Here is a 14,543-nt window from a genome sequence, read left to right as displayed (position 1 = left end):
ATTGGATCACAATTTAAATGTGAAGGACAATTTTGGCTGATTTTATATGTTAGGGACTAAAAAAGTGTTTTTGGTAAATGTTAGGGACCAATTTGGCAAATTTCCCTATTTTCTTTGCTTAATTTTGCAAGTGTTTTTTTCTTTTCGGAAAAAGAAAAGCAATGGAGTAATAATTTTGTTGGGCAGCTAATGCTTTGGCATGCCAATCACTTTCAAGCTTTTGTCATATGGAGTGAGTTAGTTCTACATTTCTATCATTAGCAATATTCGCTTGGAAAATGCACGAATCAGTATTGATGATGCAGAAGCGAAGCCGGAGGACAAACAACCCAAGAAGAGTCAACACAATAATAATAATTCTGTGGAACCAAAATCATTTTTATTTTTGTTTTTCTTTTTGGGTTTGGTATTTACTCCCCCCGGCCCTTTGAACCTTCCTTCTTAGCTAACAGTAGTAGGAGTATACTTATAAAAGCAAAAAGCTAGATACAGTCGACCTTATCCAAACTTCTTTGAGAAAGTTTGTTTTGTTTAAACATTAATTATTATTAATTCGCCTCTTTATTATATAATACTGTTTGAATAGGAGTTTATTTGAATAGCATTTTATGACATGACGTATGTGAGATAAAAAAATAATTAAAATTTATGCAATAAATTATTTTATTTCAAATCTTCTCAATCCAAACACATGATGTTTCTCACATCTTCCAATACTACTGTCAGGATTGCAACAAGTAAAATCATCAACAGTAAACTGTGTGTGTGTGTGCGTTTTTTTTTCTTGAAAAAGTAAACTGTGTGTTTACCTGCACAAATGCTTTTTTAACAAAATACATTGTAATTTAACAGCTACAATCAGTAATACTAGTGCACAAAGAGGTTAAATTCCTAGTTGTATGTACAACACCGCGACTGGAGTTGCCGATGCATCACTTCTTGCAGTCAGCAACTTTATCTTCTGCCTTGATACCGTCATACATCCCTTACCTTAAGCCTGGCTTCTGTATTGGAATGGAGCGGTAGCTTCGGGCTGGTAGGAACACCGCTGAATTTGCGCACCAAGAAGGCAAAGCATGGCAAGAACAATACATAGAGGGTCCCCAAGATGAAGGGCGCGGCCACAAGCCAGCCTAACAGCTGAAACAATCATCACCCGTACAACGATATAGAAACTGTAAGCAATGTGAACAATGCAGCAACACAATAACAATAATATCATCAGACTCGATCACAAGTCTGAGCAAACAAATTTTCTTGGCCTTTCAGTATTCAATTTTTGCATCAGCTTTGATCGCAAAAAAAAAAAAAAAAAAAAGCAACTAAAGATTAGCAAATCTAAGAGCTAAGTTTGTTTGGATAAGGTTATCGATTTGGATTGCCCAGGGCATAAGATGTCCAGATAACACTGGCAATACTCCCACTAGAAACATCAAAAATCCTCCTATCAGTGCGAAACCACCCCCTTTTTTGGCTCCACCAATTTCAGTCTTCAGCCTGCATACAAGTGCGCTTGAATATTGGCCAAAAAATGACAACAATGCAAAGCACTTGATTCAGCTTTTAAAATGAATCAAGTACTTTAGCATGATGTCAAGCCAGACACTCTTTAAGAGATACCTCAAGAGAACCGAGGTCAATGTTCCTCAAAAGAGAAGGTGATGGGGAGCCCATTCAGAAAAGTCTTAAGTCTTGGGTTTATAAAAAATCGACTAAACCAGCCCCCAGGTATTTGGCACTCTCAGATGAGTCAAGACCGATTAAAGATGTGATCCAAATGGAACTTTCTGGGACAGAACTATTATCTATTGCACACACCATTTGTTAAAGAGCGTGATGTTACAATGAAAAGCCTAAGCCATTGCAAATAAAAGTGCAATTTCTTTGCATAGTGTGAGACTGCAATTTCTTAGTGCTTTTCTTGTTTACTCCTTGTGATTTTTCCCTTGATACATAGATCACTAACAAGGACATGGAACAAATTTCGAAAGTTCAATGATCAATCATGAGAAAAGGGCCTAGCTCAAAAGCAATTGGTTTCTTCAACTAAACGTTGAATATGTTGGAAAAGAAGAATTACATGAGGTCGTCTTACTTGATGTATCTCCAACTAGTTCAGCAGTCAAACATGTGTGAAATTCTTTCTTTGTCTAAGAAAGGTCCAGTGAAGAAATTAAGTGCGCCTGAAAAGAATGTTTGTCCAATACACCCTCTTATGGTTTGCAAAAGAACATACCAACACTGATTAGGCACATGTATCACTAGACTGAAGCACCACTTCCTATCAATGATCAGAGATTAAGGCTAATAATAGGAAATGCCGGCACCTTAAATTTAGACCTCACTTTTTCACTTGGTAGAGGTCGTTGCACTTGTCAAAATTGAAGGGCTTTCAAACAGATACCTAACGAAGGACATTAACCATATGTACTACCATCAAACTATGGGGCAACGGAAGAGCCTAAGAAAAACTTCCACTTATTTGTATCTATTTATCAATCCATAACCCAACATCCACAGATAGATAAAGCTAGGTAGATAAAATGAACAGACTACATACACAAACAACATATCCACAAGCTGACATAAAAGATGAGCTTGGAAATGCCGAGTCAGTTACCCACCGCATTGAAGATGCCCCGCAAGATTTCTCTTGAAGCTTGACCAGTCAAGACCTTCTTCAATGCATCAGAAGTTAGAGGAAAGTGAGGTCCTCCAGTGATGAATTCACCAAAGCGCAAGAAAAAAATTATCAGACTGCAAAACACAGAAAGGTGACTGTCAAGAAATCACAGAAAGTATGGTAAATGGCTAACTCTAAACTAAATGTTAGGGATGCATAATGTATTTGATGAAAAGATTCTTTACAGCACCTGCAGTACTCCATTATTTATTTCAGCTTTTAGATTAGTAAGGTCCATACGTATTAAGTCCTTTTGTTGTCAAGATACACAACGAATGCGTTATGCAATCCCCTGTCAAGAAGTGCTCGGAGTCTTCCAAGTCATGCTCATCCATGCAGGCCTTTGCAAATTTTTACTATGATTTTTCGATGGAGTTGAATAAAGCTTCTCTGCCATTTCTTACCATTGCCAAAATGACTCAATTATCTCCTTCCAAATGACCCTCTTAGGATTCTATAGTTTTCACAATTTCTCTAGCTTTTATTTCCCATCCTTGTTCTTCTTTCCAGTCCTCTGAATCTCCTTTGCTCCTTTTTTAAAAATTATCTACAAGGGCTAATCTGCATGAAGTTACTTACTAATTGTTGCTTTCAACTTCAAAAGGGCACAACATCTCAAACTTATGAAATACATATTTGTAGGAAAAAGCAGCCATTTAGAAAAGAAACTAAAAAAGAAAGGCAAAAGTGACTGTTTTTGAAGAATGCCAAAACATCAAGATTAAGTCACTCCTGCTGAGTCGTGTTCTATTTTTGGGTCAAGCACAATTCTGCCCAAATACATGTAATTTAGATGTCTGACAGTTAAAGAAAACAGAGGTATTATCAGTGCATGCAATAGTCCCAAAAATGCATTAAACAAGACAAAGTTCAATAACATGATTCTGCCACCTAAAATGCTATTCAAGTCAATCTAGCACATTACCAGAAACTGGGCACACAGGCAATCGCAGCAAATTCATCAGAAAGGATGTGAAATTTGAATAGGAAGTTACATAGTTCAGTCCAGGAAGATTTCAAAAATGGGAAATCTAAAAAACAATAAATAAAAAATACACTGCATAATCCACAGACCTCCTGCGAAAATACATTAAACAGGAAAGGGCAAAGGGGGCAGGGAATCTGTATATTCTTCAATCCATATAGTGCAAGGGGGTAAAATAAAAAATTACTCAAGTAGAAAAGAATAATTAAACCTCAGCTCGATTGGAGTAGCAACAAAATTAGCCAGCATTACAGTTGGCGCATGACATGAGGATCTGAGTAATGCGATAGCCAATCCACAAAGGAAAAAAGTGACTCCTGCAAAAGAAGATTAAATCCAAGAATTGAGTTGCTAACCCGAGGAATGAAAATTTACCTATTCTCTAACATAGACAACAGCAGAAGTCATGGCAGGGCCCATGAAACGAATTAAAACACATGCGAATCAGTCAAAAATGCAACCAAGTTCCTCACTAAGAAGAAAGTACTCTCGAGTATGACGAATAAACTATATTTAAAAAGAGAGCAATGCCGAAAAGGAAAGAAATGCAGAAAATCCAGTTTGAGATTATGGAATATAACAACAGCACGCGCACAAGGTAATGTGGTCGGATTAAACTGCAGCAGCAAACAAACCATATACATTCCAGGAAAATGCAAAATTTTTCATTCACTAGCTTGCTCAACAGCGAAATTTTGAAACGTTGAAAGTTTGAGGGTCCTCCAGAGGATAATTACTTGAGTAAAAGTGGGAAGGGAAGAAGCAAGGAACTGTGAACCAGGGAACATGCTGTGTAGTGGAGATCCTTGATGTTTTGATGGCCGCAACAATGAGATACATGATGCAGTATATAAGGACAATTAAAGGCTTCGAGTATTGATTGTAAAGGGGGATGCAGGTAATACATGATCATCCCTTGAAAAAAATCATGTTGGAGCAGGATGAATCAAAATTAAAGTGAGCAAACAAGTAGGGTAGGAGGAGGTGAGGAAACATACCGCAGATGGGAAAGACACCAAGGGTAATGCCTAGTGCGGCCGAGAAGGCCAATTGCTTAGGCTCTGCTCCCCTAATACATAAACACCAGGTAACAGCCAATTATTCCTACTCCAACCAACAGAAAAGGAAAGGAAAACACAAAACTACTACTCTAATTGATTGCAAAACGGGATTATTCTCTTTTTTTTGTTGGTGCACACACACAATCGATTCATTAGAGCAATGGATTAGTGAAAAGAAAGAAAAGCTATGCAAGGTAGGCTCTTTGAGGAAAAAAACAGATGGGAAATAGAAATGGAAAAGTGGAATTACATGCGGAGAATATGGAGGAGAGGATCGAGTAGCTTTTTACGGAACCAAGGAAGCAATCCGATTCTGAATCGCTTGAAGATGTTGGTGTTGGTGTCGCTCACCATAATTTTTTTTTCTTTTATGGTTTTAAAATGATTAGTAGATGTACAACTAGTATTACTTCTTCTTCTTCTTCTTTTCAGTATATAATACACATAGTTAGAGAGAGGGAGAGAGAGAGAATGGTGAGATACAAGTGTGTGGGGGTGTAGGCCTGAGCAGGGAAGAAGAGATTACAAATCAGAAATGGCAGAGGATAAGGTTATGAATTTATATTGAGTTTGGCAGATCCCGAGGATGAATCAGAAAGCCGCATGAAATGAAATGGGCGCTGCAACAAATAAAAGTTTCTATGGAGATTTGTGGGAACAATTTGGGTGGGGAATATATATATATATAGAGGATGGAGTTTCTATTATTAATGTGTCTGAAATCCCAGAAATGTTTAGCTGCTGGGGGGGGGGGGGGGGAAGAGAGAGAGAGGCAGTGCGTGTGATGTTGGAGCTAAGAAAAGCCGAGATTTTGTTGTTTGTTGTTTTTTTTTGGGGAATCGATCAGTTTTTGAGTCGACAGAGGAGTCAGGGAGGGAAGAGATGAGACAGCATTCCATTCAAGAATCAAGGTTGTGTTTGGATTGCATTTTCCGTGATTTTTCATGGAAAAAATACTGTAGCGATTTGATGTATGTGAGGAAAAAAGGTAATAGGGAAATGTGATCACGGAAAACGACGTAATTTTTCGACGAAAACCGGCAATCCAAACAAAGCCCTCCACCGCAGCAACAGCAGCAACCAAACCTCCACCGCGGGCGATACGTTGCTTGCAGGAAAGGAAGAACTTAGCGGACAAACAGAATCAACTAAACGACGCCGTGAGTGAGCGGTGAGCACCTCACCGATCAATATCATCTCCCCTTCGTCTAGCCTCTACTGGGGACTATTATCAGTATAACAATCTGCCCCCAACCCAACCACCATCCATTCTACTGCTAGCACAAAACCCACACTATAACTGTCTTAACAATTCTGAAGAGACAAGCGAAAGGCTATGGCACAACCTTCAGATTTTTTTCGCCGCAGATGAGATTCTTACCCTCACCAAAGAGGGACTTTCTTGTGGCCACCCTCACCTACCATCTTCAGATTTTTTTCGCCGCAGATGAGATTCTCACCCTCACCCACCTCACCTACCATCCAAAGAGGGACTTTCTTGTGGCCACTGAGCCATTGCCCAGTGGTTATACATGATGAGCATCAATTGCAAGTTTACGTAACACCATTGAATTTGTTTCTAATGCGTCCACCATAAGTTATAAATTTTTTTTTTTTTTGGGTTGTGCTCTTTATCCCAAGTAGCAGTACTTTTTCAAGTCTCTAACACTGAATGGACCAACAATTTTTTTCTGCAATTGGTTAGCATTCTGTCAACATAATCACATTTTTATCCCATCATTCATCATTTGTTGCTCTCCTCTCACATTCTTTCGACAAACTTATCAACTCTCTTCCTATTCTTATCAAGAAAATGTATTATTTGTATGTCTACCCACAAGTTCATTTGGATCACGCCAAATCAACCCACTCAAAAATTTAAAAGTTCATGTTCATGCGAGGAGGAGGCATCACCAGTCCAAGTTCGCAACAACTTAGGATGGCAAACCTCCTTCTGTAACCTGCTTCAGGGAATTCACAACCTAACCAAGCTAACGTGGTTCAGCAGGTACGAAAAAAATGATTCAACAACTCCTACTAGCATTTTTGTGCAGATGACTTCCTACTCCGGTCTCTCTTTATACTCTGCATCCATGTCTACATAATAAGAGTAACATCTGCAACACGCAGAGTACATGCATTCAGCTATTGCGACTTTCAGGATGACAAAGAAAACCCTTCCTCGAGACACTCTGTTCTCATGTTCTGCATAACTCTCTGAAACAATGTGGGATTGCTAGTAACCACTGCATCAACGTGCTCAAATAACATTTTTTGCATGGAGATCTCATCATCCACAGTCCAGGCGTAAACCTTTTTTTTCCTCCTGTTACAATAAGTATGTATTAGTACATTGAAAGAGTCTTCCAACATTTTGACAAGGACAGGACTAGCATGCACATACAACAGAACAAGTATATCTAAGGTCACATAATTATGACTAATCCCACAAAAATCGAGCTCCGTGAAATTTGAGACTGGCTGCATCCGAATCTGCAGTAAAAAAAGAAATCAAAAAGTAAAGATGCCAACTATCGTCTGTAGCTAAACATACCCATGCAGAATTTTTACAAGCTTCTCATCAACCAAAGGGTGGTAAACGCCAACCACTTCAGCGCCCCTCATCCTCAGTAAGTTCATTCTAGTTCCAGTTGACGGGTTGATCATCACAATGTAGCCCACCTGTCAAACCACCATATATCATGATCCCAATTTTCATCATTCAGCACAACATCCATTGCGGACTCTACGTAATTATAACCACAGCAAAACGTGCTTAGCTTTTTAGCCTTAAGAAGAAGTGCTTCAAGAGCAAAAGGACCGAATTCTCTGTACCAGTAAGGACAATATGAGATAATCTTTTGCCTAAAAGCACCCCACTCCCAAACCACTGCATATAGATATTCTCTGAGACATCAATGGGAATTTTAGATGGGAACTAGCAAGGCAACAACCTGGTTAGGGTTTGCAAAATTATAAGTGTGCTTGGCAGGAACGGGCAAGTCAGGCAACATAGAATGTCTCGCATGGTAGAAGTGAGGAACCATACCCAACTTCAACAGGTAACTGGAAAAATCAGAATGAGGGATTAAAAGTTCATTCACTGCCAGGACAGCGAAAGGCGGTAAGCTAAAGAAACAAGAAAAGGGGCCAGTAAGCATTGAATATCAGAAAGAAGAGCAGGAAACTATTAGACTGGGTACCCTTTTGATTGGTTTATTAGTCTCAGTAAAAATGTATGGTTGTTAGTTCCACCAATTGCACGAAAGCAGTCTCCATTAAACTTATGAAATTAAACAAAGCAAATTGAAAAAGTAAATCAGTTAAACGAGCTTATACCGTAACATCAGCTGATAGCTTGATCAAGTCCCTTGCTAGAGTGTCACTTTTGGCCCATACAAGGCAATTTTTACACACTGTCTTTTCCAGCTGCAGAATGTTAATGCAATTGCAGAGGAAAGATCAACAAAAGACATGTTTGCAATAAAAAACAATATATTTAAACGAAATGACATGAATGTAATGGGATGCAATCTCAAGTTTGCTGAAAGAATGGAAGAATTTGTTTCATGTTCCCAGTCCCTAGGACAGCAAAATATCTTAATTTAGCTATTTGCAGTAAACTTAGCATTAGTCAAGACTGGTCGGTGAAAGTCTTGCTTGATGCATAACAAACCAATTTCATAATTTCAGTAATATCTCATCATGTCGATAGTGCAAAAGGAAATAACAGCCAAAAACCATGTTGCCTGAATGCCAAAGGCAGATAGTCTTCAGACCACATACATTCATTTAATGATCTTTTTCTGTTAAAATGCCACAGAATGCCCCAAAACCAACAATTCCACCTGCTTAGCAACTGCTATAACTCGCAACTCAGTAATCAAGCAAACCCTTCCTCTACTTCTCAATTTCAGCCACTATATCTAGGTAATATTACCAGCAAAAATGAACATACACTATGAGAACTATATCAAGCATCACGAATAACATATTATGCATGTTTTGATATTAAACATACCAGAGAAATAATATCCTGTGCCAGTCCTTTTTCGTATGATGGAGGCCCAACTTTTGCATCAAGAATTACTTCTCGAACCGATCCAGATACAAACTAAAGATCATAAGAAGCCAAACTTATGAAGATATTCCAGGACTCTCCTCTGATTAGCAAGAGTCTTAAGACGTCCAATTGATTGTAATGACAGTAGACATACTAGGTAGCAAAAATTTTCCTCTTTAATGGCAGCTGAGAAAATGGAAACATTTCCTCTTCCCAAACTTCATAGCAGAAAAAGAAAGGGGATAGAGAGAGAGAGAGAGAGAGAGAGAGGCAGGAGGAGAAGCAAATTTTCATATTACCTTCAATGCATCTTCAATTGTAGGAATGGATAGATCATGAAACTTCATTGCAAGATGCTGGTTCGGAACCAGTTCTTGAATCTACAATCACAAACTAAAACATGATCTGGTTTGTATATGCAGTCGCTTGGCATCTTGACTGACAAATACAAATTGAAAACGAAACATGCAATCTCAGAGTTGGAAAGTGAGCTTCTACATATCTATCACAAACTTCAAACATTTTGTACATGGTAAGGAATTCTGAAGAAACATGTTAGACGAAGAGAAGTTATATTCCAAACACCTCGTTATTAGAGTAAGTAACTAGTAAAAACAAGCAAACATTTGAAACCATGCTCAAACTATGTAAGCTTGCAGCAGATACAGTATGGTAATTTGAAGTTCCAAATCTTCATAAATTCCAAAGATATCACAAAGGTTCAATTCCAAAGAACCCAAAAGAATGAGAATGCAAGTATGTTTTGATGATAAAAAAATACCCAGAGACTGTAAATTCTTATTGATGTTAGAAAATTTTAAATTAATCAAAAAGAACATTTCACACCTCTTTGGTACTCAAGTATCCAACTCTAGACGTACTGTTCCCCAATATTCGCTGCAAATCCCTGCCTGTAATATGTGAGAATCAACTTCCCATACAGTTTTGAGTGAAAAAAGTAGGATGTGGATAAATAGATGATCCCAAATAATTACCCAATCTGTCATTGTTAAATCACAGTAAAAACAACTCATGTATCCGCAAATTCTTCTGTCCATTCACATGTAACAGAAAGAATATAGCTGCTAGCATCAGTGGTAATAAATAGTTCATCTACGTTCTACCATTTTGATGCATTTTTCCAGTGAAAATATCCAATCCTTTCTGAGTTTGCAACTTGCATCTCTCTCTATCTAAGCTTCTGGTCCAAAACATCAAAGTATATAAGAAACAGATTCAACACTAATAAATCAGTAAGAAAGCTGGGGAGGGGGATTTTTTTAACCTTTCAAACTGCTTAAAATGAAAGACTTCTTATTTAGCAGCATGTGCCCAGTATGCTAGAACATAAGAAACCTACTATTCCGATGTTTTGATTCTCAGATTCATAAAATGAAAATGAGAATACTGTTAACAACAGTGCAAGAAGAAGTAACACATGCAAATGCACTTTGCCCTGTTAGTAATCCAAAAAGCAATTTGAAATGCTAATAGACTTTGCCACGATATTTTTTTCTTCAATGATGATATATCTTCAACTTTTCTTAAAATTTTCAATGATAATATGTCTTCAACTTTTCTTTCTTCGATAATGATATAACTTCAACTTTTCTTCAAGCACAACATTCAAGTACCTATTCATCATTCCGAGTGAAACCTTTTAAGTAGCTCAGAACTATGCATGTTTATTTTAATGATCATGAATTAGTTTGGGTTTTCACATTCACCTTTGACCCCACAGAATTGTCTATCCAGCTTAAAAAAAAAAAAAGACTGTTGTAAGCGGAGCTTATCAAAATCTGGGAGAACATATCCTACACCATGAACAGAACTGTGATAGAAGTTTCCTTCCAGCATCTTCTTTATTACCATGCAAATGTACTAAGTCCTGTCTCAGAGAGTTGTACCATTTTATTTCTTCATGTCATCATTCTGTAGCTTACCAAAGAAGGAAAATAAAAACTAATACCTAATGCTAAAAGATGTGCCATACAATAAATCTGCCTGAAACAGGTAACCAGAAAATCTATGAATTGAGGAAATAGCAACATAGTGATCACCAATGAATTCAAACATACATCCACCATGAAATTGAGAACAGTTTAACCATTTTCAAAGAATCAAAGCTCATAGATACCTGTCATGAAGAGCAAACAATCCCCCATCCAAAGAACGAGAGACATCAATTTCAATGCAATCGACTTGAGAACGAAGAGCAGTTTGATATGCATCCATCTAATCAAAGATAAAAATAAAGACTCAAGCTCAAAACACAAATCTCTTTTTGTCTTCTTTTTTCAATTTGAAATCCATATATTTTCTCCTCTCTTGTCCTTATATGTGAAGCACACAATTCAAGACCTTCTCTGAATCTAATTCAAATAGAAAGCCAAAAATAAATAATGTACTGAATTAATTAAAAGGAGGAAAAACGCCATATCGCATTTTGGAAGTTTCTGATAAATTGAAAATGAATAATAACAAAAAGAAACATTTTTTGGAGGTGTCCTGCGACATGGTTAAGAAAAGGCACATAATGTTGGCTTCTATGGTATGGCAATTTTTACGTGCTACAGAAGAGTGCAGGTTTCCAGCAGTTTGGAGTGAGACATGATTCCGACTACAGCTACTAGGTTATACACTAAAAAACCTCCTCTTCTTCCTTATTTTTCATCCACAATGTTTGTCATTTGGATCAGCACAAGAATTCCTTTCATATTGACCAAATTAGGGGATAAAAATGGAGATGGTCATATTGTCTAAACATTATATAGACACCAACTTCTTGGGACCATGGAAAAATTGTGATTAGATGGGGGTGGAGTTATGCTTACTGTATTAGGGAAGGCCTTGGAGGAGTCACCACCATGAGCACATACAAGAGGAGGATTTCTAAGCCAACGGCACCTGCGAAATTGCATCTGCATAAAGGAGGTCAACAGTAAAGACCAACAATAGTAACCATCAACATAACTGAAGTCTGATATCTAAAGACTGAAACTCAATTACTAAAGTCTTAATTTGCTGAATCCACAACGTCAAATCTGTTTGCTAACCAGCTAAATGCGAAGACCAAATTGAAATATTTTATTTCACGTGTATTATATGGTTGAATAGTAATATTATGCTTTTAAGTCTATATTTTATCAATTTCTTTAATATGACTTTTTGACCCCAATAAACTGCTTGCAAATATAGAAAGTGTATTTTGTGTGTGTATAAGAGAGTGTTTATTTGATGGAGAGATTATGTTTAAAAGTGTGCGTTACTGAAAAAAGTACATGTAGGAGAAAGAGTGTGTGAGAGAGAGAGAGAGAGAGTGTGTATGTGTGAAGTGCGTCCGTTAAATAGAGAGAGTATTTAATATGTGTGAAAGTGTGCGGAGGCGGGAGAGAGAGTGTCGGTGTGTGTGGGTCTAAGAGTGCGTGCAATAATTTTTTTGGATGAATTTATTACAGTTGTTCACAATTCAGCCAATTAAGTGATACAACTTTCACTTAAAAATTTTGTATACAAATTAGGTGGTTCTTAATAATACACAAGCTTAATAGAAAAAAGCACTTAATACATTAATTTTAAGTAATTATATAAAACACCCCCTAGCCAAGTCTGTCTTTTACAATCTCATCCCTTATAAAGATGATGCCATAAGAATTTACTCAACTGTCTGTTAAAAAAAATTCACGAGTTATATTTCCAAGAGCAAATTTAGTCTGCAGATTTAGTTAATGCAAAGAAGTGGTGAAATTTTGAAATCGAAGACCAATATTAACATAGTCCTTTTGCCTTTTAGTGTTAGCTTCAATACAACACAATCAAGGACTTTAACATAATGACAAATGCTTCGCATTTGGTACTACTTTAAATCTATTATTCAAGGTGGAGAATCAACAACAGTAAGAGGCATCCTTCCATAATTATTGTTGTGCCTTATGAACTCCAGTACAAAAACAACCACCACAAAAATAATACGTAATAATAATTGTCTGATGATACCAAGAATTAGTTTTTGGAGATCTATGCGATCAGATTATGATGCTCTGCTTAGTAATTGATAGTAGTACAAAGCAACATATAGTGCTCATGAAAACTACAGTAACTTTTTTTTCCCCTATTGTTTCTTTTTCGCAAAGCACCAATTTTTTCCAGATCAATTATCAATTTGATTTGCTTAATCTTCCAGAAATAAAAATGCGACTAACCGAAACATCTTGCCATTGAAAAGAGAGAGAGAGAGAGAGATAGATAGATTTGGTCAAAGTTTGGATCTTGAAAACAAATGCTAGTGAAAATGAAGGACGCGGTTACCTGATGGAAGCGTCGGAGCTTGAAATGGAAGAAAAGAGGTGGTAAGATGGCGATAAATGCTAGGGCAATGAGCAGCCATCGGAAGACGATGTTTCTTCTGATGGTGGAGGGGAAGGGGAGGAAGGGGGGCCATCTGCGATGAGTCCTCCGGACTCCTAGCAGCAGCTGCGGACGCTGCCTATTCCATCTTGATGAGGATGCTGAGATCGCCATAATCTACTTCTGCTGCTGCACTACTGCTCACTCCTCATTATTACTAGTAATCGTTTCCGATATTGCACTCATATGCAAACGTGATGAGGGCCTAAATTAACAACAAAACCAAATTATATATGCTTGGGCCACACTATAACGTCTTTCTAGTCGAATTTTGCTCCACCTTTTTCTTTCCTCTCTTTTTTTGGATTGGGGGGTTTGGGGGAGCTGCGGCTAATTGCAATTGAACTGCTGCTGGACAGAGTGCTACCGCATGGCCAAGGAAATTGTTTTTTATTTACCAAAAGGTCATTTTGTGTTTGGATATATTATTTAAAAAAAATTATTTAGAATAACACTTCCTAAGAGTTTAATATTTTTTTTGATATAATATATGTAAAATAAAAACGTGATTAAAATTGATGCGTAGTATGCAATTTTTTTTTTTTTGGCAAATTATGCTACTGTTAGACGTAGTAGTATCTCATAGCCAAACAAATTATTTCTTATCAAAAGGTCTTATATCTTGCTATGGCTATTGGGCATGTAGAAGTGCATCCAAAGAGGAAAAAGCATTTTTTTTAAAAAAAGGGAGGAGTTTGGGTTATGAAAACCAATTTTTTAATTCGAATTGGAGAGTGAATCGAAAACCTTTCGGTTCAATCGATTCAACTTCGATTCAAAGGTTTAACAATTTTTTATTTATTTTAGTATTAAGAATTTTGAATAATATCAAAATATTTACTTTAAAATAAATATTTAATAAAAATTGTTTGAACCTTCCGATTTTTATCAATTCAACCGGTTCTTGATCAGTTCAATTAATTCTTTGAATTTTTAATTGAACCAGATCAGAGACATGACCAATTGAGATTTGCATTTCAATCGGTCAAATCGATTGATCCGATCCGATTTTCAAAACATTGATGGAAACATTATCGTTACTTCGACAAAATTTGGAAATAGAATCTCAATCTCTCATGCCAAATTTTGAACAAATCATCTCCGAAATAACTATGGCAAATTGGCAATGCTCGTGGCACGATGCAAATTCATTCACACAATCCATAGCAATGTAGTACTTCACACACGTCTCGTCTCTACTCACTAATTTTCTCAATTGATTGACTAACTAACTAATACTACTATAACATTTAAGTCAATCTCAAACAAGAATTCTTTGAGCTCCATTAATTAATTCATTAGGAGACCGCTTACTTTCCATAATTTCATAATTTGTTTAACCCT

General features: G+C 36.9%; 2 protein-coding genes across 5 annotated transcripts; both read right to left on the bottom strand.

Annotated features, from left to right (window-relative positions):
* Positions 1-653: 653 nt before the first annotated feature.
* LOC113748740 lies at positions 654-5,465 on the bottom strand. 2 transcript variants are annotated; one of them, XM_027292287.1, is made up of 5 exons: positions 4,980-5,465; positions 4,667-4,737; positions 3,880-3,985; positions 2,625-2,757; positions 654-1,133 (listed from the first exon to the last, which is right to left on the bottom strand). In XM_027292287.1, exons 1-5 carry the CDS (start codon positions 5,081-5,083, stop codon positions 987-989), a joined length of 561 nt encoding a protein of 186 aa, XP_027148088.1. In that variant the 5' UTR covers positions 5,084-5,465; the 3' UTR covers positions 654-986. The 2 variants fall into 2 exon arrangements, with proteins under 2 accessions (XP_027148088.1, XP_027148087.1); XM_027292286.1 differs by having other exon boundaries at positions 654-1,140; positions 4,980-5,462.
* A 1,016-nt stretch (positions 5,466-6,481) lies between these two features.
* LOC113748706 (glycerophosphodiester phosphodiesterase GDPD4) lies at positions 6,482-13,544 on the bottom strand. Of its 3 annotated transcripts, none has more exons than XM_027292241.1 (9): positions 13,101-13,544; positions 11,627-11,713; positions 10,930-11,027; positions 9,639-9,699; positions 9,092-9,172; positions 8,751-8,843; positions 8,069-8,158; positions 7,284-7,411; positions 6,482-7,055 (listed from the first exon to the last, which is right to left on the bottom strand). In XM_027292241.1, exons 1-9 carry the CDS (start codon positions 13,311-13,313, stop codon positions 6,887-6,889), a joined length of 1,020 nt encoding a protein of 339 aa, XP_027148042.1. In that variant the 5' UTR covers positions 13,314-13,544; the 3' UTR covers positions 6,482-6,886. The 3 variants fall into 3 exon arrangements, with proteins under 3 accessions (XP_027148042.1, XP_027148044.1, XP_027148043.1); XM_027292243.1 differs by having other exon boundaries at positions 6,484-7,055; positions 9,639-9,703; positions 13,101-13,188; XM_027292242.1 differs by lacking the exon at positions 6,482-7,055 and adding an exon at positions 7,684-7,795 and having other exon boundaries at positions 7,348-7,411.
* Between the last annotated feature and the right edge of the window lie 999 nt (positions 13,545-14,543).

Source organism: Coffea eugenioides, chromosome 10, assembly GCF_003713205.1.
Source record: "Coffea eugenioides isolate CCC68of chromosome 10, Ceug_1.0, whole genome shotgun sequence".
Classification (NCBI taxonomy): Eukaryota; Viridiplantae; Streptophyta; class Magnoliopsida; order Gentianales; family Rubiaceae; genus Coffea; species Coffea eugenioides.
Note: the sequence above shows the minus strand (reverse complement) of the source record. Positions and strands in the feature narration are given on the sequence as shown.